The sequence below is a fragment of the Papio anubis genome, chromosome 20 (assembly GCF_008728515.1).
Source record: "Papio anubis isolate 15944 chromosome 20, Panubis1.0, whole genome shotgun sequence".
Classification (NCBI taxonomy): domain Eukaryota; kingdom Metazoa; phylum Chordata; class Mammalia; order Primates; family Cercopithecidae; genus Papio; species Papio anubis.
The window spans coordinates 44,471,084-44,499,079 of record NC_044995.1 but is presented as its reverse complement, the minus strand read 5'-3'; the positions used below and the strand labels follow the sequence as shown (position 1 = coordinate 44,499,079).

The 27,996-nt window shown below is 46.3% G+C and overlaps 1 protein-coding gene across 1 annotated transcript in view; it reads right to left on the bottom strand.

The window, feature by feature from the left end:
- The window catches only part of INSR (insulin receptor), a 180,983-nt gene that overhangs the window by 17,181 nt on the left and 135,806 nt on the right, over positions 1-27,996 (bottom strand). The window contains exons 8-12 of the mRNA XM_031659063.1: positions 19,796-19,967; positions 19,105-19,334; positions 17,050-17,085; positions 9,594-9,868; positions 8,465-8,604 (exon numbers count right to left, since the gene is read on the bottom strand). Coding sequence (XP_031514923.1) covers positions 8,465-8,604; positions 9,594-9,868; positions 17,050-17,085; positions 19,105-19,334; positions 19,796-19,967 — 853 coding nt within the window. The remainder of the gene's footprint in view (positions 1-8,464; positions 8,605-9,593; positions 9,869-17,049; positions 17,086-19,104; positions 19,335-19,795; positions 19,968-27,996) is intronic.

Genomic DNA, 27,996 nt, shown 5'->3' with positions numbered 1-27,996 from the left:
TGTAAAGTTATGATACAGTATAAATTGTGGAATGATTAAAACAAGCTAATTAAATGCTCATCAGTTCACGTACTTATTTCTTTGTTGTGAGAATATTTAAAATCTATTCTTCTAGCCATTTTGCAATATGTGTTATTAGCTACAGTCACCATTCATGTACAGAGCAATGGATTCCAAGAACGTATTCCTGTCTGAAACTTCGCACCCTTTGATTCACATCTCTCTTTATTCTTCCTTTGATTGTTTTTTTCCCTGACCATTTTAAAATGCAAAAGTGGGCAGGGCATGGTGGCTCATGCTTATAATCCCAACACTTTGGGAGGCTGAGGTGGGTAGATCACTTGAGGTCAGGAGTTCGAGACCAGCCTGGTCAAGATGGTGAAACCCTGTCTCTACCCAAAATACAAAAATTAGCTGGACCCGGTGGCGTACACCTGTAATCCTAGTTACTCAGAGGCTGAGACAGGAGAATCACTTGAACCCGGGAGACAGAGGTTGCAGTGAGCCAAGATTGTGCCACTGCACTCCAGTCTGGGCGACAGAGCAAGACTCCGTCTCAGAAATAAATACATAAATAAATAAAATGCAGAAGTGACTCCCAGCTCACAAATCATTACAAAATCAGGCAGCAGGCCACATTTAGCCTATGGGATAGTTTACTGACTGACCCCTGGTTTAAGACATTATATGGTTTGTCTGCGGTCTCATAGCTGCAAAGTGGCAGGGCCAGCTCTTGAACTGTCTGGCTCTACAGCTACTCCGGAGGCTGAGGCAGGAGAATGGCATGAACCCGGGAGGCAGGAGAATGGCGTGAACCCGGGAGGCAGAGCTTGCAGTGAGCCGAGATTACACCACTGCACCGCGGCCTGGGCGACAGAGCGAGACGACCTGTGAAAAAAAAAAAAAAAAAAAAAGAAAAAGAAAAAAGAAAAAAAAAGAGAACTGTCTGGCTTTATAACTTCTCCTCAAGACCACGGCAGAATATTTTTGCCATGTCTCCAGCAAAATTAGAAAAGGGTGGAAATGAAAGATCTGCAGGGTCTATGCCAGATTTCCTGCCTTTCCCTGCAACTCTCGGCCTCTGCTGCATCAGAACCAAATAGATAAGTGGGCTTAATGTCTAAGGACAAATAAAAAAGTTCTTTCTTTGCCATGGTGCTACCTTTTGGGTTTTTTTTTTTTTGTTTTTGTTTTTTTTTTACTCATTAGGCCAGGCACGGTGTGGCTCATGCCTGTAATCCCAGCACTTTGGGAGGCCGAGGAAGGCAGATGACGAGGTCAAGAGATCGAGACCATCCTTGCCAACATAGTGAAACCCCGTCTCTACTAAAAATACAAAAATTAGCTGGGCGTGGTGGCGGGTGCCTGTAATCCCAGCTACTCAGGAGGCTGAGGCAGGAGATTCACTTGAACCCGGGAGGCGGAGTTTGCAGTGAGTTGAGATCACGACACTGCACTCCAGCCTGGGCAACAGAGCGAGACTGTCTGAAAAAGAAAAAGAAAATGTGGTACACTTCACCTCAAAATAAAATAAAATAAGTCAATAAATAAATAAATAAAACAGTGGGGATAAAACAGTTGGGATCCACCCAAATGGAGATTCGCAAAGTGCGAAACATACCTTGGGATAAGCATGTAACTAGAGATAAACCGAGAACTTCCGAGAAGAGACAGGAGCCTCTCGGGAATAAGACCATGAAACCTGCAAGCGTCGAGCCAAAACTCTGAAAAGTTTTCAAAACAGTTCCAGGCTCATAGTGCATGCAGAGAACCGGGCTGGAACATTTAGGAGGGGGGTGGAGAGTGGAGAAGAGAAATAAATGTTTTAGAAAAAAAAAAAAAAAGCCAACAACCCCGTGTTTATCATGTGACAGTAACAGCAAGAAAACAAATCAGTCTGATGGCAGGGGTGGGGGCGGGGAACTCCAGTCCAAAGTGTCTTCCAAGTGGAATGAGTCACCGAGTAGAGAGGGACGAATAAGCAAATATAGAAACCCAAGGTAGCTGCTATCCAGGACAAAGGGGAAATGCATCTTCTTTTTTTCTTTTTTTTGGAGACGGAGTTTCGCTCTCGTCGCCCAGGCTGGAGTACAGTGGCGAGATCTTGGCATCTTGGCTCACTGCAACCTCCGCCTCCTGGGTTCAAGCGATTCTCCTGCCTCAGCCTCCTGAGTAACTGGGATCACAGGCACGTGCCACAGCATGAGTCTGTCTCTAAAAAAATTTTTTTGAAGAGAGATACTGAAAAAAAAATGCAATTAAATAGCTAGAGGTGGCTTTGTTTATGAAACTAGCAAAAGAAAAAACAACATAACACTCACCGGCCGGGCGCAGTGGCTCACACCTGTAAATCCCAGCACTTTGGGAGGCCAAGGTGGGTGGATCACGAGGTCAGGAGTTCGAGACCAGCCTGACCAACATGGTGAAACCCCATCTCTACTAAAAGACAAAAATTAGCCGGGTGTGATGGTGAGCTCCTGTAGTCCCAGATACTCAGGAGGCTGAGGCAGGAGAATCACTCGAACCCAGGAAGCGGAGGTTGCAGTGAACTGAGATTGCACCAATGCACTGTAGCCTGGGCTATAGAGAGAGAGACTCTGTCTAAAAAAAAAAAACAGAGAAATGCCCAACTCTTTCCTAAAGCAGCTGTGCCATTTTACGTTCCCACCAGCAACGTAGGAGGGTTCTGATTTCTCCTCATCCTCACCAACACTAATTATTATCCATCTTTTTGTTTTTTGCCATGCTCGTGGGCACGAAGTGGTATCGCATTGTGCTCTTGATATGCATTTTTGTCACGGCTAATTTGGGGCTGAGTTTTGTGTTCTGTCCTGGTACCAGGGTGGGGTTGAAGGTGGGAGGTGAGAGCCACTCAAGGGAGACGAGCAGCTTCCAAAGGCAGTTCAGGGCATTGTTGACAGCAAGGATACAGATTCTGCAGAGTGAACAATGCCTGTTTCCACTGCAGATCCTCCTTGACTTTTTTTTCTGCTTCTGTGTCCAACTTGTCCCTGTTCACCCAGAACTTTCTGAGTGTGGACACTGAAAATCTCACATCCCAGGGAGCCCTCAGTCCTGGCTAAACCTAGACAACTGGCCACCCTGTCCGCATTGGATTTAACTCGAATCCTAACTTCTCCTAGCTTTTTCCCATGCCTTTGACTGGCCTGTGTCTCCTGTTCCTGGGACCCAAGGGTCACTATTAGAAATTCCCACCACGAATCCCCAACAGCCTCTGCCCCACACAGCACAACCCCAATCCTACCCAGTCCAACTCTGTTCACCCTAGAGAGAAGCAGAGAAGGGGGAGAAAATGAAAGGAGAATGTGAGGTTACAGTCACCTTCTTAAGAACCTTTTCATAGACACATTTCTGTTATTGCCAACAATTTCCTTAATTACCTAGCATTGCTTTGATCAAGAAAAAAAAGTGACGTACAATTTTATTTATTTATATATATAGAGAGATGGAGTCTCACTCTGTCACCCAGGCTGGAGTGCAGTGGTGTGATCTTGGATCACTGCAATCTCTGCCTCCCGGGTTCAAGCGATTCTCCTGTCTTAGCCTCCTGAGTAGTTGGGATTACAGGCGCACACCACCACGCCCAGCTAATTTTTGTATTTTTAGTAGACACAAGGTTTCACCATGTTGGCCAGGCTGGTCTTGAACCCTGACCTCAGGTGATCTGCCCTCCCGAGGTGCTAGGATTACAGGCGTGAGCCACTGCTCCCGGCCTAAAACTTTATTTTTATGTACACAATTTATATTGTTGGAGTATAATTTTACTACATTTACAAAATTCTCTCTAGCATGTGGTGGGAGTGAATATTATGTTATGTAAGTTACATCTCAATAAAGCTGTTTCTAAATTTAAAAAAAAAAAAAATCCCTCATGCCCAAGCCAATCAGCATACAGCATTCCTCTGGTCACATGATTGGGCATTGGGTGTCACATGACCTCAGTCTAGCTGGGAATGCTGGGATGCACTCTGTCTTCCTCTGGGTTTGGCACTGCAAAGAAATAAGGTTTGGAACCACTACAACCACAGGTGGACAGCCAGGAGCTACTGGGCTCACTGCCAGGAGCCTTAAGATGCAACCGACCCAGGCCAGGCATAGTGGCTCACACCTGTAATCCCAGCACTTTGGGATGCCAAGGTGGATTACCTGAGGACAGGAGTTCGAGACCAACCAGGCCAACATGGTGAAACCCCGTCTCCATTAAAAATACAAAAATTAGCTGGGTGTGGTGGTGGGTGCCTGTAATCCCAGCTACTTAGGAGGCTGAGGCAGAAAAATCGCTTAAACCCGGGAGGCGGAGGTTGCAGTGAGCTGAGATTGCACCACTGCACTCCAGCCTGGATGACAGAGTGAATGAGGCTCCATCTCAAAAAAAATCAAAAAAAAAAAAAAAAAGATGCAACCGACCCAAAGGAATCCTGGATCCAGCCATTCCTGAAGCTCCTCAATTGTTCAGCTCTGGGAGCTAATAAGCTTTTCCTCTATCATAAGTTAGTTTGGATACAGGGGGATTCTTAACTGCTGGGGGATAACACAAAGGAACTAAATTCCAGAGCGTGTAATTTTAACTTCTACATTATACGGAACAAAGGTCATCCCAAACATTTTATCTTAGTTTTTTGGAGACAGAGTCTTCTTGCTCTGTCACCCAGTCTGGAGTGTAGTGACTGAGTCATAGCCCACTACAACCTGGAGCTCCTGAGCTCGAGCAATTCTCTCCTCAGCCTCCCAAGCAGATGGAACTATAGGCACAGACCACCACACCTAGCTAATTTTGAAAATTTTTTTGCAGAGATGGGGTCTGGCTATGTTGCCCAGGCTCAAACTCCTGGCCTCAAAGCCATCCTCCCACCTCAGCTTCCTGAGTCACTGGAATTATAGGCACGAGCCACCATGCTTGGCCACCAAACATCGTTTTAAATGGCTCTTCATCCACCAATTCTATGGCTGCCCCATCTTCCATGTGTCCATTCTCCAATGGATGGATGTCTAGTGGTTTGCATATTTTGCTACTGATGAAAATCTTGTGCATAGAGCTTTGTTCCCTGCCCCAAATTTGAATGATTTCCTTAGGACCTACAGGATTAATACATATAGAATAATATATTAATAAATTTTGCAATTATGACCCCCAGGGAATCATGACTTTCTATGTCTATGAGACTCTGGGAGCCTCAGTATCCAGCTCACTGAGATACTCAGAGGATGCATTGCACTTCCTTATTCTGGGCTTAGCCACGGGCTCACTTTGCCAAAGGGACACTAGCAAATGTGATGTGAACAGAGTCCTGAGAAGTGTTTGTATATGGAGCATGTCCTTCCTTGCCTGGGCTAGCTCGCTGGACAGTGAGAGAACACATGGGGGGAAAGTTCCAAGTGTCCCCAGCTGAGGCCCCAGTCACGTGAATGAGGCCATCCAGCTCCAGCCAAACTGGCCCACGACAAAGGAATCACCCAGTGAACCTGCAGAATTGAGAGAAAGAATAAATGTCTTTTTTTTTTTTTTTTTTTTTTTTTTGCCTGAAACAGAGTCTCTGTCGCCCAGGCTGGAGTGCAGTGGTGCGATCTAGGCTCACTGCAACCTCCACCTCCCAGGTTCAAGTGATTCTCCTGCCTCAGCCTCCCAAGTAGCTGGGATTGCAGGCACGCACCACCATGCCCGGCTAATTTTTGTATTTTTAGTAGAGACGGGGTTTCACCATGTTGGTCAGGCTGGTCTCAAACTCCTGACCTCGTGATCCACCCGCCTCAGCCTCCCAAAGTGCTGGGATTACAGGCATGAGCCACTGCGCCTGGCCAATGTCCTTTGTTTTCAACCAGGACCTTTGGGGGCAGTTTGTCATGCAGCAAGAACTGACTGAAACAGTAACTAAAACTGTCAATCCAAAAAGCGAAACTGTTTTCCAGATAAAATCTGTATTACCTAAAATGGTAAAAACCAGAGGCAATCCAAGTCCCCAAAAATAAATGATACTCCAATCATGAGATTAAACTCTATGTAGCAACTACAAATCATAATTCCAAAGGCTATTGTGGACAGAGACATCAAAAGGCAGAAGAAAGTAACTGAAGAATATGGATTAGAGGCATATGCACATTTGTGCCAATTAAAAACTAGCTGAGCTTTGTATGGTAAGGGATTTTATTTTAAAAACGAATGTTAAAAAAGGCAAATCAAGCCATTCATTTAGCAAATAGGGCCCCAAAATAGGCCCAGAATGACAATTTCAGTAAGGACACTTGCTATTTTTGAAAGTTTACTTTTTCTGTGAAGGGCCACATATAGCCTCTGTTGCGTATTCTTTCTTTTTTTTTTTTTTTTTTTTTTTTTTGAGACAGAGTCTTGCTCTGTCACCCAGGCTGGAGTACAGTGGCACGATCTTGGCTCACTGCAACCTCTGTCTCCCGGGTTCAAGCAATTCTCCCTGCCTTAGCCTCCCGAGGAGTAGCTGGGATTACAGGCACCTGCCATTACGCCTGGCTAATTTCTGTATTTTTAGTAGAGATGGAGTTTCGCCATGTTGCCCAGGCTGGTCTTGACGTCCTGACCTCAGTCCTGTTGCACATTCTTTACAATGCTCTGCAAGCCAGATTTGGCCCACAAGCCATAGTGTACGAATCTCAATTCTAAATTATTGTCAAAGCCAAAATCTTTGGTTGCCAAGAGTAGATGTGGTCCCAGGAGGGGTAAATAGAGGGAGGTCCACCTGGTTATAGGAGGACTCTCTTTCAAAGTTCCAGGAAATCAGACATTTTGCTGTAGCCTCTGTTAGTTGCTGGCAAACTCTGGCCCACCAGCTAAACCTGGCCCACCACTTGTTTTTGTAAATAAAGTTTTATTGGCACACAACCACACCCATTCATTTACATATCACCCATAGCAGCTTTCTCAGTAGAATGGTGGAATTGAGTAGTTGTAACAGAAATCATCTGGCCACAGAGTCAAACATGTTTACTATACAAACCTTTATGGTAAAAAAATAATTGGCAAATCTGGATTGGAATATCAGTCTTGCATTTGGATCCTGATTCTATTCTTCCAGGTTTTGTGCAGCAGCTTAAACTCTGGAAGCCTCAGTACCCAGCTCACTGGGATAATGTGAGGATGTATTGTACTTCCTCAATCCCAACAGGTATGTTATTTTTGCATTTTGGCATTTCTGAAATTGGAGTGCATCTTACAAGCAATGCATCTTACTAACACTTAACAGTGCTCAGGATCTATATTCTAGGAAAAAATAAAAATAGAATTAACAGCACCTTTTTTTTTTCTTTTGCCTGGCTGTCCATAAAAATAATGGGGCCTCTCAAAATTTCCTAGAGGTAATACAATGTGATCAATGAGATACTGTGTGTAACGTGCTGAATGTGTTTGGGACATATGGTGAGTTCTGGGAATGGCTTAGCAACTGTTTGGGTTCTTTTGGGTTGTTTGTCTTGGATTCTGTGTCTTGTGCATCTCTGCATTCACCCAGCACTTGCATGGTGTCTGGCTGAATGGAAGCATCCAACGAAAAGTAACTTATAAGATTTGTTGTTGTTGTTGTTGGGTTTTTTTTTTTTTTCTTTTTTGAGATGGAGTCTCGGCTTCAAGCTCACCCAGGGCTTTTCGGAGTGCACGAGCGCGGATCTTTGGCTCTCACTTCGGTAAGCTCCTCACTCCCAGGGTTCACGCCACCTCCTGCCTCAGCCTCCCCGAGTAGCTGGGACTACAGGCCCCTGCCACCACGCCTCGGCTAATTTTTTTTGCATTTTAGTAGAGACAGAGTCACCATGGCAGACACCATCCCACATCCCAGACCCGCCCAGCCTGTTGTTGCTGTTTTTGAGACAGAGTCTTGCTCTGTCACCCAGGCTGGAGTACAATGGCCAATCTCGGCTTACTGCAACCTCCACCTCCTGGGTTCAAGTGATTCTCCTGCCTCAGCTTCCCACCTCGGCCTCCTGAGTATCTGGGATTACAGGCACCCACCACCACACCTGGCTAATTTTTGTATTTTTAGTAGAGACGGGGTTTCACCATGTTAGCCAGGCTGGTCTCAAACTCCTGGCCTCAAGTGGTCTGCCTGCCTCAGCCTCCCAAAGTGCTTGGATTACAGGTGTGAGCCACCATGCCCAGCAACTTATAAGGTTTTAAGACTCATATAACTCCTTCTAAAGTGAAATGAGTCTCCTGTCGTGGTGGGAGACAGACATCATTCAACTTAGAGGACACAGCTGAAAAGCAATGTGAGAAATTAAGAAAACTAACAAGCTTGTAGGTTGGCATTTCTGACCCATCTTCCTGGGAAGTCAAGTATCAAGGCTTTAAGTGCTAATAGCACAGTATCTGATGAGAGAAGCACTGCAATCAGAATTTCAGCAGAGGAAGGAGGTACCAAGGGCAACTCTGAAGGGGCGTGCTGAAGTGTGAAGGGGCGTGCCCAAGAGTCAAGGGCCTTACCTCATCGCCATATCGCCGATAACTCACTTCATACAGCACGATCAGGCCATTGGGCTCCTTCGGCTCCTGCCACATCAAGTGGACGATGTTGTTCTCAAAGATTTCGTGCGTCACAGGGCCAACAATGTCATCAGCCTTGGCTGTAAGGAGAGGAAGTGAGAGGCAGGGATGTAACTGTTGGATCAGATCCCACTTCTGCCACCTGCCCGTGGTGCAACCTTGGGCTGGTGACATCATTTTTCCACATCCCATTTTCCTCATCAGAGAATGGACATCTAAAACTCATCCCACAGGATTGTTAGGAAGATTAAATGGATTACTTTCTGCATATAACTTTTTTTTTGAGACGGAGTCTTGCTCTGTCACCCAGGCTGCAGTGCAGTGGTATATTTTCTAAAGTTTACATAATGGTTGCCTATGACTCTTATAATTTGAAAATATGGCCTGGCATGGTGGCTCATGCCTGTAATCCCAGCACTTTAGGAGCTCAAGGTTGGCGGACTATTTGAGCTCAGGCATTGGAGACCAGCCTGGGAAACATGGTGAAACCCTGTCTCTACTGAAAATACAGGTGTGGTGGCACACACCTCTAGTCCCAGCTACTTGGGAGGCTGAGGCAGGAGAATTGCTTGAACCAGGGAGGCGGAGATTGCAGTGAGCCAAGATTACGCCATTGCACTCCAGCCTGGGTGACAGAGCAAGGCTTCATCTCACTAAAAAAAAAAAGGCCGGGCTCGGTGGCTCATGCCTGTAATCCCAGCACTTTGAGAGGCCGAGGTGGGTGGATCACTTGAGCCCAGGAGTTCGAGACCAGCCTGGGCAATATGGTGAAACCCCATCTCTACTAAAAATACAAAAATTAGCTGGGCGTGGTGGCAGACACCTGTAGTCCCAGCTACTCGGGAGGCTGAAGCAGGGAATCACTTGATGGAGGAGGCAGAGGCTGGAGTGAGCTGAGGTAGCACCACTGTACTCCAGCCTGGGCAACAGGGCAAGGCTCTGTCTCAAAAAAAAAAAAGGCCAATAAGGTAAAATACAGATATGCACTGCTCAGAGCGTGGAGAATCTGTCTTTGGTCAGCCTGGGTGTCCCACCGCATGACATTCAGACCCCGGGGCAGCGGCCCCACCTTCAGGCATGGTCCTGGCGCTGACGTAGGCTGCCACACTGCACCGTTCCTCAGGGGTGTCTTGGTTGCAAGCCTGCAGCTCGATGCGATAGCCCGTGAAGTGTCGCAAGCCGGAGATGACCAGCGACTCCTTGTTCACCACCTTCTCAAAGGGCCTGTGCTCCTCCGGACTTGTGGGCGTGCTGGTCGAGGAAATGTTGGGGAAAGCTGCCACCGTGGGCACGGCCACCGTCACATTCCCAACATCGCCAAGGGACCTGCGTTTCCGAGATGGCCTGGAACGACAGTAGGACATGCATGATCACACCATCACCATCATTTTTTTTTTTTTAAATGACGCTGGAGAATTAAAAGGCTCGATTAAGAAGAAAGATCAGAGTGCAGGAGGGTGCAGCGGTGGGGAACATGGATTACAATGCAGACTGCCAGGAATGACCACCCAGAGCAGCTTTCAAGATGCCCTTGTGAGCATCTGAAGGATTAGAGCAGGCCCACCTCGTGAGGGATGAGTGCTTCTAAGACCATCGATAGTAGACACACACCGATATTCCCCTCGACATGCTCGATTTCAGGTTTTTCATTTTGCAGATAAATAGGCCAGCCAGGGTCAGTGACAAAAATAAGACACCAAAAGCACATAAGAGTCTAGCTTTTCAGGAAGCCCTGCCAAATGGCATTTGCTCAATGGTCCAAGTTACTGATCGACATCGTCAGTTTAAACAGGAAAAAATACATCTTCTCCTTCTTATGACTGCTTAGGGCACCTGCATAATTTGAATGATTAAGCTGTAATTCTTAGAAAAGGAATCACATCACTCAGGTCAGGAAGATTAACTCCAAGAAACATCTGTGCAATCAGCACACTTCTCCCCATCCCTTGAAAAGATCCATCAAACAACAAATGTTGATAGCTAGCAAATTTTAAAATACAAAGAAAAAAGGATAAAGGAGAAAATGTAGGCTGGGCGAGGTGGCTCACACCTGTAATTCCAGTGGCTTTGGGAGGCTCAAAGGAAGTAGATAATTCCTGAGGTCAGAGTTCGAGACCAGCCTGGCTAACACGGAAACCCCTGTTCTATTGAAAATACAAAAATTGAGCCTGGTGGTGTATTAGTTGCAATCCCAGCTACTCAGGAGGCTGAGGCAAGAGTGAGCCCAGGAGGCGGGAGGTTGCAGGAGCCAAGATTGCGCCACTGTACTTCCAGCGCCTGTGTGATGGTTAGACCCCTGCCTCAAAAAAAAAAAAAGAAAGAAAGAAAAGAAAAGAAAATATAAATCCACCATAAACTACGTTCACCAAGCCCTTTGGGCAATTTTTTTCCCCAGAATATTATGTGAACATGATGAGCATCAAGCCTGTTTTATAAGTAAACTTTTGTTTTACTTCTGTTATATTGGAAGCATTTATTAAATATTTTCCTTTCAACATAACATCTTAACTAGGAGAGAATTTTGGGATTTTTTCCTTTTTAATGTTAGGGTTTTCCCCCATCACCTACAGAAGTAGCATGTGCTCCCTGCAGAAAACTTGGCAAATGATAAATGACTGTAAAATATTCCATTTACTTCATGAGTCATCATTCACTTAACCATCGTCCTTATTTTATTTAATTTATTTTGAGACAGAGTTTCACTCATGTCACCCAGGCTAGAGTGCAGTGGTGCAATCTCGGCTCCTCTACTCGCAACTCCACCTCCTGGGTTCAAGCGATTCTCCTGCCTCAGCCTCCTGAGTAGCTGGGATTACAGGCGTCTGCCACCATGTCCAGTTAATTTTTGTATTTTTAGTAGAGACGGAGTTTTGCCATGTTGGTCAGGCTGGTCTGGAACTCCTGACCTCAGGTGATCCACCCACCTCAGCCTCCCAAAGTGCCAAGATTACAGGCATGAGCCACCGTGCCCGGCTCCCTTTTTTTTTTTCTTTTTTTCTGCTGTTATAAATATTCCTTTGATCATTATCTGATTGTCTTATTACTTCCCCAAAGTAGATTCCTAGAGGAAAATATCACTAGGTTCAGGGAGATAAGAAACTCTTTATGCTTCTTAATATCTACTGCCCAACAGCTAAATGGTTGTCCAGAAACTCTAAATTGACTTCTGGTTCCACCAGCAGGCCATGAGACTGCATTCCAGGACAATCTCAGCAACCCTAAGCCTTAACAAGTTTTCCTTTCTGTGTTTGTTTAGTTTGTCTAGATTTTTAACCCAAGAGATTAAAAATATGCTATCACTCGACTATGTTATTTGTGGATCTTTATATTACTGTGACTTCATTTTTCCTTTATTGGTTCTCTGTGATTCTCCAAAGAATTGTCCCCTCCTTGTCCTTTGTTTTTCCCTGAATTCCTTGTGCTTTCCTTACTCCTGTGTTGTTTATTCGTTAAGGATATTAACCTTTTATGTATCATGCTACACAACTTACTCTTTTCCATTTGCCAGTAAGCTTTCTTTACATGGTTTGATACAGGCTTTCATGTTTATTTATACAATTTAATATATCAGTAACATTTTAAAATTTGTTCCCTTACAAGTCATTCTAGATGGAGTTATTACGAGTTGTGCTAAGGTTTTATGGCAATTTGGAAAGGGATCTTTTTCCTTATTTTATATTCTAATTATTGCTGGTATATCTACAGTTTTTTTAAGTTATTTCTATTGTACCTATGTTCCCAAACTCTAACTCATTTTAAAAGTTTCATAATTGACTTTCTTGAGTTTTCAATGATATACTAGAAGAGGGGTCAGCAAATTTTCCCGTAAAGGGCTAGATAATAAATATTTTGGGTTTTGCAAGCCAAATGACCTCTGTCACAACTACTCTGTCATTGTAGCTTAAAGCAGCCCTAGATGATGTGTAAACAAGTGGGTGGGGTTGCATTCCAATAAGAGTTCATTTACAAAAACAGGCAGCTAGCCCATGGGCCATAGTTTGCCTACCCTTGAGCTAGACACTCTGCAAATAGCAATGACTTTATTTCCCACATTCCATTCTTTACAACTCTAATTTCTGTTTCTTGTCTTATTACATTGGCTGGATGCCCAGAGAAATGTTAATTAGTAATGATGAGATGGGGTTTCCTTGTTTTGTTCCTAAGTATACTAAGAATAATTTTAAGAATGACGTTAGCTTGGCTGTTGGTTTAACCTAGGTAACATTTATCTTGTAGAAGAAATATTCTATTACTAGTTTTATGAGAGGACTCTTTTTTTTTTCCTCCCCTTTCTCTAAGTTAGGAATTTTAAATTAAGGTTATTGAAATAGATATGATCTTCTTTATTGCACCTCTTGATGAAATAGATGATGTTATCAAATCTTCTGATCTTAAACCATCCTCGCATTTTGGAGATAAACAATATTGCCAGTGCAGTGTTTTATTTGGGACATTTGAATCTAATGTCACATATTAGCTAGGACTGTGGCTTTTGTTCAGTGCAGTATCTTTGTCAAGTTTTTTTTTTTTTTTTTTGAGACAAAGTCTCACTCGGTTGCCAGGCTGGAGTGTGCAATGGTGTGATCTCAGCTCACTGCAACCTCTACCTCCTGGGTTCAAGTGATTCTCCTGCCTCAGCCTTCCAAGTAGCTGGGATTACAGGCATGTGCCACCATATCTGGCTAATGTTTGTATTGTTAGTAGAGACAGGGTTTCACTGTGTTGGCCAGGATAGTCTCAATGTCTTGACCTTGTGATCCGCCCATCTTGGCCTCCCAAAGTACTGGGATTACGGGCCTGAGCCACCGTGCCCGGCCTCTTTGTCAAGTTCTTTAAGGGTGTTATGTTCATTTCATAATACGAACTGGGACAATTTTTATAGATTTCTATGCCCTAAAATAGTTTTTATATTATAGGAAATAGATGCTCTTTCAGAACTTGAAAGAACGTGTCTATAAAACTCTCCAGGCCAAGGGATTTTTTTGAGGAAATTAATTGACACGTATCTTTTTCCAAGGTTCATAACCACTTAATTTTTCTGCTTCTTTTTGAATCCATTTAGACAAGTTAAATTTTCCCACCATGCTGAAACTTTCAAACTGAGCAAGTGCACAGTTGTCCAAAGAACTTAACACATTTTTTCTTCAGACACTAGTTTTATGTCATCTTCTTTCCTTCTGATTTCCCTTTGATTATGTTTACCATAGGCTTAGCTGTTATTGCTTTTCCCTTCCTGTCTAATACATTTATATTTTATAGTTTAAAGTTTATTTCTTAATGTATCAATCCATTTAAGTCTGCTAACTAACATCAAAGCCAAGCTTTGGCAATATTCTACAAGTGAAGGTATGTGATATTCATGTTTTCATTATTTTCCAAAAGGACTTCAATGGAAGTTTCCATTTCTGCTTTGACCCAATAGATATGTAAGTGTTTAACTTTTTAACTTTTTTTTTTTTTAGATGGAGTCTCGCTCTATTGCCCAGGCTGGAGGGCAGTGGCCTGATCTTGGCTCACTGCAACCTCCGCCTCCCGGGTTCAAGTGATTCTTCTGCCTCAACCTCCCAAGTAGCTGGGACCACAGGCACGCGTTACCATATCTGGCTAATTTTGGTATTTTGAGTAGAGATGGGGTTTCACCGTATTGGCCAGGCTGGTCTCAAGCTCCTGACTTCGTGAGGAGCCTTGGCCTCCCAAAGTGCTGGGATTACAGGTGTGAGCCACTGCACCCAGCCTGTAAGTGTTTAACTTTTAACCACCAACAAGTAGTTTTCTGTTTAAACTTTTGAAATTAACTTTTAGTTTCTATTGCAACGTCACCAGAAAATGTGTGGTCAGAAAACAAATCCTACTTTGGGGGCATTTGTTAAGATTTTCTTTGTGGTCTTTTTGTATTAAAAGACCAACAACATTCTAGAATGGAAAAGAAAACAGCTCCACCACTTATCAAGCCAAAGATATATCCATATGAGCAAGATTCAGATAATTTCTATACATGCAATGGGTCTTGTGAAAATAACCAAGACGCTGGTGCTTCATGAATAACCACTGAGAAATTGATACCTGAATAACCAGAGATGTAAAACGGGCTCATCAAATAGGCCAAATGAGTTTATATACCAAAAAGATTATAACCAAAAAGACCATGAAGTGGCAAAAGACAAAGCATCAACCGAGTGTTCTACTTCTTACATAAGCAGAATTTTTTTTTTTTTTTTTTAAGTCTTGCTCTGTTGCCCAGGCTGGAGTGCAGTGGGGTGATCTCGGCTCACTGCAACTTCCAATTTCTGGGTTCAAGCGATTCTCCTGCCTCAGCCTCCCAAGTAGCTGGGATTACAGGCGTGTATCACCATGGCCCCGCTAAGTTTTGTATTTTTAGTAGAGACGGGGTTTCACCACGTTGGCCAGGCTGGTTTCGAACTCCTGACCTCAGGTGATCCGCCTGCCTGGGCCTCCCAAAGTGCTGGGATTACAGACATGAGCCACCGTGCCCACCCTAGGCAGCATTTCATTATCCAACAATCCCACACTAAACTCGTGGTCTCAACCAAGGGTCCTTCTGCCCCCATCCCCCAGGGGGATATTTAGCAACGTCTGAAGATATTTTTGGTTATTACTACTTTGGGGGGAAGACATGCTACTGGCATCAGATGAGTGGAAGCCAGTGATGCTGCTTAGTGTTGCTGGACACTGCCCAGGACAGTTTCCATGCCCTAGAATAGTCTGACCCCAAATATGATTTATTATTATTAATTACTATTATGTATTTATTATTATTATTATTTTTTTTTTTTTTGAGACAGAGTCTTGCTCTGTCACCCAGGCTGGAGTGCAGTGGCGAGATCTCGGCTCACTGCCACCTCCGCCTCCAGGGTTCAAGCGATTCTCCTGCCTCAGCCTCCCAAGTAGCTGGGATTACAGGCGTGTGCCACCACGTCCAGCTAATTTTTATATTTCTTGGAGTGACGGAGTTTCACCATCTTGGTCAGGCTGGTCTCGAACTCCTGGCCTCAAGTGATTGCCCCGCCTGGGCCTCCCAAAATGTTGGGATTACAGGCATGAGCTACCACGTCCCGCTGTGGCCCCCAAATATTATTAATAGCAGGACTGAGATTGAGATCCACTTTGGACCAAGCCCACACATTTTTAGATCCTTCTTGGCCACAGATAGTATTGCAAATGGCCACTAGAGGTCATATCAGGCCACACAGGTGCCTGGAAAAAAATAAACACTCCGCTAAAGGAAGAAAATCCCTCCAAGTGGTCCCAACTTGCCTCTCTAGTCTCACCTCCTGTTCCTCCCAAAAGCCCACGATGGGTAACATCTCCTTGCCTTTCTCCCAAGTTCTCCAGGGTTTTCCTCTCTCCCAGGACCCTACTGCTTCCATTTCTCCTAGGGCCAAGGAGTTCAGAAAGAAGCACGTCCACAGTGCGGTGGCTCACGCCTGTAATCCCAGCACTTTGGGAGGCCAAGGTGGGCGAGAGTTCGAGACCAGCCTGACCAACACGGAGAAACACCGTCTCTACTAAAAATGCAAAAATTAAGCGAGAGCGTGAGTAGGTACCGCCTATAATCCCTAGCTACTTTCGGGAGGCTGGGGCTGAGAGAATCCCGCGGGTCCCGGGAGGTTGAGGAGTGGGCGGATTGCACCACTGCACTCCAGACTGGAGCAGCAAGAGTGGGGAAGGAGCTCCGGCCCGAGTAGCAGTGGCTGGCATGATCAGCACTTTGGGAGGCGAGGCCAGGGCAGATCAGGAGTCCCAGGAGATCAAGACCATCCTGTAAACACAGTGAGAGCCCACGTCCTCTACCTAAAAATACCAAAAAGAGCTAGCCGGGGCTGAGATGTTGTGAAGCTGCCTATGAGTCTACTCAGGAGGCTAGGAAACAGGAAGAATAAATGGACAGTCGTCGGATCAATAAAATGGACCGATCGATCTTTTTTCTTTTTTTGCGTTTCGGCAAAACCAATAAATAAAACAAACGCTCTCCGGCAGAACAGGCAAAACCAGGCCAGGCAAACCGACAACCGGTATGCGGCCGACCAGGCAGATCCTCGGATCAATCAGATTGTTCATATCCTGTCACCGTTTCATGAAAATATTCTGTTTCCAGACCACCCTCCCTTCATGGTATAGGAGTTGCTAGGTAGGGCACCCAGCCTTGCTGAGGCTCAGACTCCGGGGACCCCCACCCACTTCTGTCTGCAGGGAGGGTGCAAAGGGAATGTTTTAGTGAGGCCAACGGTGGCTTGCGGGCAGAGGCAGGAGGGAGGTGCCCGGGGCTTGCTCTCACGTGCTTCTGTGTTGTCCAGCAAATTAATGTTAGTGAAGATTTCCCCCCACCATTCATGCACAGATTTCATTTCAGAGTGAAGGCATTGGATTTCTGAATTTGTGAAGCATCCTCATCTCAGCTGGCAGCCCGCATGCAAAAGCCACAGGAAACCCTGCGTTTTCGAGGAAGTCTGCCTGGCACCGCCTGCCTGCGGGCAGGCACCCAGGGGTGCGCTCGTGAGTCATACCTAGGGTCCTCGGCACCAGTGCCTGAAGAGGTTTTTCTGTGGAAATAAAACCAACTGCTTTGAGGACAGAGGGAACTTCATTAGACAGACCACTGGGCTCTGACACTTGGAGGCCACATTGTGTTTGAGTAAGGGCACCCTGGCCTTGAACCTGGATCACTTGCTCCCATCCATCACTTGCTGGAGGGAGGGAGCTACATCTTCGCCAGCAGATGCAGGGGCCCGGCAAGGGACGGGGAAGAAATCAGAGAAAATTCTCCCCCAGAGACGGCCTGCGGAGGTGGCCCTGGGATGTCAAATGTGACTACATGTGGACACAACTGACTCAGTCACTTCTCCAAGTCTGGCAGCATTTTTTTCTTTTTTTTCTTTTCCTTCTTTCTTCTTTCTTTCTCTCTCTCTTTCTGCTTTCTTTCCTCTTTCTTTCTCCTTTCCTCTTTCGTTCTCTCTCCCTCTCTCCCCTTCCTTCCTTCTTTTCTTTTCCTTCCTCTTTCTTTCTCTTCTTTCTTTCCTTTCTCTTTTTTCTCTTTCTTCCTTTTTCATTTTCTCCTTCTCTTTCTTTCTTTTTCTCCTTCCTTCCTTCCTCCCTCCCTCCCTCCCTTCCTCTCTCTCTTTCCTTTCTTTTTTTTCTTCTCTCTCTCTTTCTCTCTTTCTTTCTTTCTTTCCTTTTTGAGACAGGGTCTTGCTCTGTTGCCCAGGCTGGAGTGCAATGGTGCCATCATAGCTCACAGCAGCCTCCAACTCCTGTGCTCAAGCAATGCTCCCGCCTCAGCCTCCAGAGTAGCTGGGACTACAAGACATGCACCACCATGTCTGGCTGTTTTTGTTTCCTTTTTCAGTAGAGATAGGGTCTCACTCTGTTGCTCAGGCTGGTCTCCACCTCTGGCCTCAACTGATTCTCCCACTTTGGCCTCCCAAAGTGCTGGGATTCGGAGAGACCATAACATGACCAACATTTCATTTCCATAGGTGTGGTAACCACTTCAATGCCTGGGCTGTCCCACTGAACATTCTTTTGGACCCAGGGGTCACATAGGGAACATGCAAAAAGAAAAAGAATTCTTACACATTGATGGTTCTGGGAGAAAAGTCTGCTCGGGTGAATAACATTGGTAAACATCTGAACAGATACTTTTAATTTTTTTTTTAGAGACAGGGTCTCGCTCTGTCTCCCAGGCTGGAGTGCAGTGGCGCCATCATTGCTCATTGCAGCCTCGATCTCCTGGGCTCTTGTGATCCTTCTTCCTCAGCCTCCCCACGGGCTAGGAGTTCAGGCATGCATTACCATGCCTGGCTCATTTTTAAATTGTCTTTTTGTAGAGATGGGGTCTCATTATGTTGCCCAGGCTGGCTTCAAGCAACCCTACCACCTCGGCTTCCCAAGTAGGTGGGACCACAGGCTTACACCACTGCACCCAGCTAAAGCCTCAATCCTTCATGGCCAGAAGCGTGGTGGCTCACCTATATTAGCAGCAGCACTTTGGGAGGCAGAGGCAGGCAGATTACCTGAGGTCCAGAGTTGAGACCAGCCTGACCAACATGGTAGACGTCTCTACTAAAAATGTAAAATTAGCTGGGTGTGGTGGTGCATGCCTGTAGTCCCAGCTACTTGGGAAACTGAGGAGCGAGTGCACTTGAACCGGGAGGAGGTTGTGAGTGGGAGGCAGAAATTGCATGCTGCCTCCAGCCTGGGCTTGTTTCTGACAGAGGAGACTCTGTTACAAAAATAAAAATAAAAATAAAGAGAGAGAGGAGAAGCTATGTAATCAATCTAATAGGTGTTTGTTTTGGAACCCAGATGGAGACCAGCTCGGGAGAGGTAAGAAAGGCAAAGGCTGAGTTTTGTCCATTTTTCCCCTTTTGTGTGATTATTTGCTCTTCCTGATAAAAATCCGCTCGAAATTTTGAAATTCCAAGATCTCTTCCTCCCACTGGGACCATTCGGACTCCACTTACCCTTCGCCAATCTCCTGGGTCCCACTACCTCTGGGTCCCTAAGCAATGACCAGCGCAAACCAGCCTGGCACCCACTAAAACCCAGGCGTGAGTCCTGACCTGGGGACGAAAACCACGTTGTGCAGGTAATCCTCAAACGTCTTCCTAAACGAGGACTCCTCCAGCTCCTTCAGGATCTGAGAGTCTGTCTTTGGACAGGAGCAACATTCACCGGCTGAATCCTCATATTCACTCTGGTTGTGCTTCTGAGAATCTTCAGACTCGAATGGTGGAGACCAGGTCCTCGAGGGCAGCTTCAGCCCTGGAAAAACAGAAGGCGGGTCGCGTCTCTGCATTTGAACACACCGCACGCAGGTGCGCACGCACGCATCCCGCACCCGCGCACCACGCACACACACCACGTCACACACCACACCCACCACGCACGCACGCCTACGTACATCCACACACACACATACCACGCATCCGCACGCACACACACCGCGCCACCACGCACACCACACACACCACACACGCCCCAGCCAGCGGCGCGGATCAATAAAAGCGGATCCGCGCGCGGCATCGCTGCGCGTTGCATGGCGGCGGATCAAAGCAGCGCGCAGCTACTACCTACCAGGCGGGCGAAAAGATCGGCGCACTGGCATCGCTTCGGCGTTCGATCATCCGCCGCCGCGCCGCGCCGTGCATCGCGCGCGCTGCGCGCCATCGCGGCGGATCCGTCGCCGCGTCGGCGTCGCATTAACGGCAAGCGCCTCGTAGCAACATCGCGCGCATCATCGCGCGCTCATGCCGCATCGCGGCAGCGCATCGCGCGCGCATCGCGCGCGCGCCTCGCAGCGCAGCGGCAGCCCTTCGCGTAAATATCAGCGTATGCCATCGCTAACGCGCCGCTGGCATCGCCAGCATCTTGCTGGATCATGTGCGCGCGCTCGCGCGGCGCGCCGTGGATCTCGCATCGCGCACTGATAGCATGCTGGCGGATCCATGCGTGGCGTTCCATCGGCGCGCGCGCGCGGCGGCGCCTTCGCTCATGCGCGCGCCAGCGCAGCGCGGATCGTGCCCGCCAGCGCCGCGCGCGCGCCGCGCGCGCTGGCGGATCAAGCATCGCGCGTGCGTGGCGCTGGATCCAGCGCGCGCGTGAATGACAATACGCCATCGCGCAGCGGATCCGCGCATCCGGCGTTCAGCGCGCATGCGCGCCAGCGCGGCGCGGCGCGCCAGCGCGAACGCGCGCGCGCGACGCGCGCTACATAAAGCTGCGTTACGCCAGCGGCGCGCAACGTCATCCATTTATTATAACGCGCCACGATACGATGCGCACTTATCGCCATATGTTTTGAGCGCCGACCAGAGCAGCCATAAAAGCCAATATATTTTTAATATTTTTAATATTTTTAATAATTAAAATTTTTAATAATTTTTAATAATTTTTAATAATTTTTAATAATTTTTATTTTTAACAACGTAAACGTCAAACGTAAATCAACGCAACAACAACAACAACAACAACAACAAATCAACAACAACAGCAACAACAACAACAACAACGTAAATCAACAACGTAATCAAACAACAACGTAACAACGGGCACAACGTAAATCAACAACAACAACAACAATCAAACAAATAAATGTAACGTAACAAATCAACAAACGTTCAACAACAACAACAACGTAAATCAACAAATCAACAACAACCAAACAACAACAACAATCAACAATCAACAACAACAACCAACAACGTAAATCAAATCAACAACAACAACAACAACAACAACAACAATAACAACAACAACACCAACAACAACAACAACAACAACAACAACAACAACAACAACAACAACACCACACACACTACACATACCACACATACAATTACACACACACCACACATACACCACACCACACACACTACACACACACCACACACACCACACATACACCACACCACACACACCACACACACACACCACACATGCATCACACACACCACACCACTGCCACACCAACAACACCCCCCACACAACCCACCAACAACCACCACCACTACCAACACACACACAACAACAACAATAACAACAACAACAACAACAACAACAATAATAATAAGGGCCACCACCACCATCCACACAAAGTAGTGATCACCTTCTCAGAGAGCATGGTTTCTCTATCACGCCCAGATCTGCCCGAAAGCCAGACTGACTATGGTTCACTGCTCGCGGTCCCAGCTACTTGGACGCTGACGGAGAGGACGCTGAGCCCAGGATGCCTGTAGGTAGAGAAGCTGAGAGCCGAGCCCCTGGCCACACTTCAGCTCAGCATTTATAGAACCCTCCGTTCAAAGATTAAAAATATAGTCGAACACAGTGGCTCACACTGTAACTTAAGTACCCTTGGAAGCCAGGTGAGTGATCACTTGAGCCCAGGAGTTCAAGACCAGTTGGGTAATGTGGTGAAACCTACCCTACTAAAAAATAAAGTAAAATAATAAAACAGGATATTTCGAGATTTTAGATGGAGATTTATTTGATAGAAGATCCCCATCGCGCAGCGGCACGCCCGTAACCCGCCAACCGTTATGGAGAACGCCGAAACCCGGAGGCGGAGGTTATGTGAGCCGAGATCGCGCTTACTGCACTGCAGTTTGTGACAGAGCGATCTCCCCATCTCAAAAGCAACGACTGGTCGGGCGCTGCGGCTCACGCCCGTGCAGGTAATCCAGCATCTTTGCGGTGAGGCCCATGGGGCAGATCATAAGGTAAGGAGATCGAGACCATCCTGCTAACACGGTGAAACCCCCGTTTTACTAAAACAAAACAAACAAAACAAACAAAAACAAAATTAGCTGGGTGAGGTGGCGGCGCCTATAATGAAGCTACTGGAAGGTTGAGAATGCATGGAACTCCTGAGATGAGCTGTAGTGAGCCAAGACGCTGCCACTGCACTCCAGGGTTGGGCGACAGAGAAAGACTCTGTCTCAAAAAAAACAAAAAAACAAAAAAACAAAAGCAACGACCAGACACCATAATCACAGGACTGAAGATTATATAATTAGGACAATGCCTGTTCTCAATGGACTTACAGTCTACACAACTAGTAAATACACAGCTCACAGTCAGATGTTGGGTTAAAACGAGACAGAGGGTGTCTGGGGCTTTCATGGAGGGGTTCCCAAAGAGTCACCGCTGAGACATCCTGAATTCAGCAAAGGAAAGCACCATCCACATATGTAAAGCATTTGGTAGACACAGCAGAAACCCAGGAGCGCTTCTCCCAGAATTTCTTGGCACATTAAAAAATTGGCCAGGTGGTTCCCAGCACTTTTGGGAGGCTGGAGGCGGGGATCACTGTGCTCAGTAATCCTGGCCAGGAGGCTGAGGTAGGAGGATTGCTTGAGCCTGGGAAGCTCCAGGCTGCAGTGAGCTGAGATGGGGCAATTGCATCTAGCTTCTGGGTAACAGAGGAATCACATTGAAGAAGAAGTTGAAGAAGAAGGAGAAGGAGAAGGAGTTAGATCATAGCATGAATTGAATGAATGAATTAATTAATTAATTGTTAATCAATTCATATTAACAGATAGGGTGAATTATATAATGAGATATTGTTTTGTTTAATGAGGGTGTTCTGGTGAGGCTCTCCACTTCTGGATTCGCCATTCGCTCAGCTCTAGTTAGGGATCATGCCACCACGCTTCGGCTAACGGTATAGCGTCATATTGGCCACGCATCGTCCCAACCCCAACCGCCCCGCTAGGACACTGGGCAACACCTGGAGATATTAGGTTGGGGACTTGGCTGTAGTATCTTCCTGTGGGAATGGGTGGAGACCAGGGATGCTGCCTAGCACTGAAATGCTCAGGACAGTCCCTACCCCATCCAACACCAGATCAAAAACACAAGGTAGAGAAACCCCAGGAAGGAATTTTTCAAATACACACAGAAAAGGGAATTTAAAAAATTAATACATGAAGAACACCAGTAGCTTATAAAGGCAACAGTCCTAAAAAATACTATTTTTTCTTCTTCTTTTTGAGATGGGGTCTTGCCTGTCAGCCTGTTGCAAAGGTGGATGCCAATCTTGGCTCACTGCAACCTTTCTGCCTCCTCGGGTTCACTCATTCCTCCTGTCTCAGCTCGGCACTGGGATTACAGGCATGTTCACCATCGCCTGGCTAATTTTTTGTATTTTTATTAGAGATGGGTTTCATGTTGGCCAGGCTGGTTCGAACTTGACCGTTACCAACCCCTCCAACCCCAACCGCGGCATATCTTGTTTCGTCACGCTTCGCCGCGCCGACCAAACCCCGGTTTCAACGCCCCAAATTCCAAAAGTGCTGTGATTGCAGCCACGGCGTGCTCACAACAATTTCAAAATCACAAACTGGTCACGTTCAAACTTTTGAAGTTACTAATAAAGCCTGTATAGTTATTTAATATGGATGGATACAGCTTTAAGACATTTGTTTTGAGCTTTTTTAGAGAGCGCATTAGTATTTCGATGAAGGAGTCTTTTATTAAGTTTAGATAGATATAAAGCGAATATTGCATGCTTAGCTGGATAGGGATTTGAACGGTGAGCGTATATGAAAAGTTTACGATTGAAATATTGCTTAAGGCCATAACAGACACGGGAATAACCTGCCTGGGTTAACTCTGATGGGAGCTAGTTACAGCAATACAGATGGAAAAAAAAAAAAATGTAGAACTGCCTGAATAAGGGAAGCTCCTGGTATTATTATTATTATTATTATTATTTGGAGAGGAAGGGATATTTGTTCAGGCACAGGTATCATTCCTGATACCTGCTACCTCTTCCTAGAATCCACTGCAGGAAACCTGGTACACTGTGGTTTTTCTGAGATTAGAAAAATGAAGCACAATGGGCCGGGCGCGGTGGCTCATGCCTGTAATCCCAGCACTTTGGGAGGCCGAGGCGATCACGAGGTCAGGAGATCGAGACCATCCTGGCTAACACGGTGAAACCCCGTTTCTACCAAAAAATACAAAAAATTAGCCGGGCGAGGTGGCGGGCGCCTGTAGGGCCCAGCTACTCGGGAGGCTGAGGTGGGAGAATGGCGTGAACCCAGGAGGCGGAGCTTGCAGTGGACCAAGATTGTGCCACTGCACTCCAGCCTGGGTGACAGAGCGAGACCCCGTCTCAAAAAAAAAAAAAGAAAAAAAGAAAAATTAAGCATAATGAAGTCTCTAGCGTCATCAGATTCACAAAGACATAAAGGAGGATGGTGGGTGCTGGGGCTGGGGGAGGGAGAAGGGGAGTGAGTGTTTCATGGGGACAGTTTCAGTTTGGGAAGTTGAGAAAGTTCTGGAGATGATGGTGGTGATGGTCGCACAACCACAGCAACGCACTTGATGCAGCGAAACTGCTCTTAAACACAGTTACAATAAAAAATTGTATGTGATGTCTATTTTACAATAACAGCACATACACTAGTGATATTAACAGGAAGGGTTTGTAAGCTTATTTATTTGTGTGTGTGTGTGTGTATTAAATTGTGGAAAAATAAACGTCACATAAAATTTACCAATTTATCATCTCAATCTTTTTTTTTTTTTTTTAAGATGGAGTCTCATTCTGTTGCCAGGCTAGAGTGCAATGGCGTGATCTCACCTCACTGCAAGTTCCACCTCCCGGGTTCACGCCATTCTCCCGCCTCAGCCTCCCGAGTAGCTGGGACTACAGGCACCCGTCACCACACCTGGCTAATTTTTTGTATTTTTAGTAGAGACGGGGTTTCGCCATGTTAACCAAGATGGTCTCGATCTCCTGACCTCGTGATCCACCCGCCTCGGCCTCCCAAAGTGCTGGGATTACAGGCGTGAGCCACTGCGCCCGGCCGCTAATTTCTGTATTTTTAGTAGAGACGGGATTTCGCCATGTTGCCCAGGCTGGTCTCGAACTCCTGGCCTCAAAGTGATCCACCCACTTCGGCCTCCCAATGTGCTGGGATTACAGGCGTGAGCCACTGTGCCCGGTAAATCTCAACCATTTTAAATGCACAGTTTTGTGGTATTAAGTGCATTCACAGTGTTGTGCAATCATCACCACCATCATCTCCGGAACTTTCTCATCTTCCCAAACTGAAACTCTGTCCCCAACCCATCCCCTCCCCAGTCCCTGGCACTCCCCATTCTACTTTTTGTCTCTACGAATCTGAGGACTCTAGGGACCTCCTAGGAGTGAAATCACACAGAATTCGTCCTTAGTGAGTTTCCTTTTAATGATATTAACTTTGCGACAATTACAAATAAAACCATGTTTAAACGGTCCCTTGGTAATTAGAGATTTAGACTTTCGGAATTAAAAGAAAAAAAAAAGAAAGAAAGAAAGCTTTGAGTGACATTGCTGGTGGCAGCTCTCACGGGTGGTTCTGGTTACTTGAATGCAGGGCCAACAGCTTAGAGCTGAGCTGATGACTGGACTCACCCTGGAGTTATATAAAGCATCGAAGGAGATAAATCACGTTTGCAACCCTCGGTTCAGGCGGGGATGATGTCACACACACACATATAGCATATGAGCTTAGAGCTGGGACAGCTCCCAGAGATCATCTGTCCTCCCGCCCCTTCTCCCAAAAAGGAGACAGACGGTGACTTGCTTGGGAACGTGGCCAAAACCCTTCAGCAGGTCAGGGCCGGAGCCAAGAGCAAATGTTGAGCTCCCGGCCGCAGCCACACCTCACTCGCCAGCGGCCCCCTGGCCTTCTCCTCCAGGGTCGTGGACTGAGAATATCACTAACAGAAAATATCTCAAGAAAAAGATATCAAGACACACAAGGAAACCAACACGAAAGAGAAAAATGGGCCCAGTGCAGTGGCTCATGCCTGTAATCCCAGCACTTTGGGAGGCTGAGGCAGGAGGATCGCTTGTGGTCAGGAGTTCAAGACCAGCCTGGGCAACATATCAAGATCCCCACCTCTAAAACATTATTATTATTATTATATATTTTTTCTCAGATGGAGTTTCACTTTTGTTGCCCAGGCTGGAGTGCAGTGGTGCGATCTCAGCTCATTGCAACCTCTGCCTTCCAGGTTCAAGCAATTCTCCTGCCTCAACCTCCTGAGTAGCTGGGATTACAGGCGCCTGCCACCATGCCCGGCTACTTTTTGTATTTTGAGTAGAGACGGGGTTTTGCCATGTTGGCCAGGCTGGTCTCGAAGTCCTGACCCCTGGTGGTCTGCCCACCTCGGCCTCCCAAAGTGCTGGGATTACATGTATGAGTCACTGCGCCCAGCCTAAAAAATTATTTTAAACAATTAGCCAGGTGTAGTGTCTCAGGCCTATAGTTCTGAGTAGTCCAGCTACTCAGGAGGCTGAGGTGGGAAGATCGTTTGAGCCCAGGAGTTCAAGGCTATAGTGAGCTATGATTGTGCCACTGTACTCCAGCCTGGACAACAGAGTGAGACCCCATCTTAAAAAAGAAAAAGAAAAAAGTGACAGATCCTTCTCCGGTTTGATGGGTTTTTAAAAAACCCAATGTTAAAATAATTTTAGGGCCGGGTGCAGTGGCTCACGCCTGTAATCCCAGCACTTTGGGAGGCTGAGGCGGGTGGATCATTTGAGGTCCGGCGTTCAAGACCACCCTGGCCAACATGATGAAACCCTGTCTCTACTAAAAACAAAAAAATTAGCCGGGTATAGTGGCAGCACCCGTAATCCCAGCTATTCAGGAAGCTGAGGCACAAGAATTGCTTGAACCCGGCAGGTGGAGGTTGCTGTGAGCTGAGATCAAGCCACTGCACTCCAGCCTGGGTGACAGAGTAAGACTCTGTCTCAAAAAATAACAATAATAATAATAATAATTTTAAACTAATGTATACACGCTAGTTTGAGACTTTAAATATTAATCCATTTTCCTTCAGATGGACGGCAGTCCATTAAGTAACAAGATTAAGACTGAAAAATTTGTCATTAAGTTTTATAATAAAAATTATTTATGTAATTATTTATAAGTTATATTTATAAATATAATTTTTATACAATAAAATGATTACACAACATTGTGAATGCACTTAATGTCATTCGTATTTTTTTAATTTTAAATTTTTTTTTTTTTTTTATGGAGACAGGGTCTTGCTCTGTCACTCAGGCTGGAGTGCAGTGGAATAATCATAGCTCACTGCAGACTTGAACTCCTGGGCTCAAGAGATCCTGCCACCTGGGCCTCCCGAGTAACTGGGACTGCAGGTGTACACCACCATTGTTTAAAAATTTTTGTAGAGATGGGATCTTGCTATGTTGCTCAGGCTGGTCTCAAAGTCCTGGCCTCCAGTGATCCTCCCACCTTGGCCTCCCAATGTGCTGGGATTACAGGCATGAGTGCCAAGCCTGGTGGACATTTTTAATTGACAGTGTGGGGTGGGAGATACGAGATAATCGATTTTTGCTGCCTTCGATCCTTATAACTAAGGGATCTCAGTGGGGCCAAAATCCTTCCCTGACTTTGTCAATAACCATGAGTTGTGTTTCTAGCTTTGCACGGAAGCCTTGCGTTGGTTAACACAGATACATCCCCGTCAGTGGGAGGAGGGATGAAGAGGACAAGGAAGACAGGGAGGGAGAATGAAGGAGAGGAAAGAGGAGAAAATCCCAGAGGGAAATGGTGCCAAGACGTGGAAAATCTGGTTTTGACACAAATCTTCAGAGTGTGTGCTTGTGTTATGATGTTTAAAAATGTGTATGTAGGCCAGGCACGGTGGCTCACGCCTATAATCCCAGCACTTTGGGAGGCCGAGTCGGGCGGATCACAAGGTCAGGAGATCGAGACCATCCTGGCTAATGGGGTGAAACCCCGTCTCTACTAAAAATACAAAAAATTAGCCAGGCGTGGTGGTGGGCGCCTGTAGTCCCAGCTACTCGGGAGGCTGAGGCAGGAGAATAGCGTGAACCCAGGAGGCGGAGCTTGCAGTGAGCCGTGATCTTGCCACTGCACTCCAGCCTGGGTGACAGAGTGAGACTCCATCTCAGAAAAAAA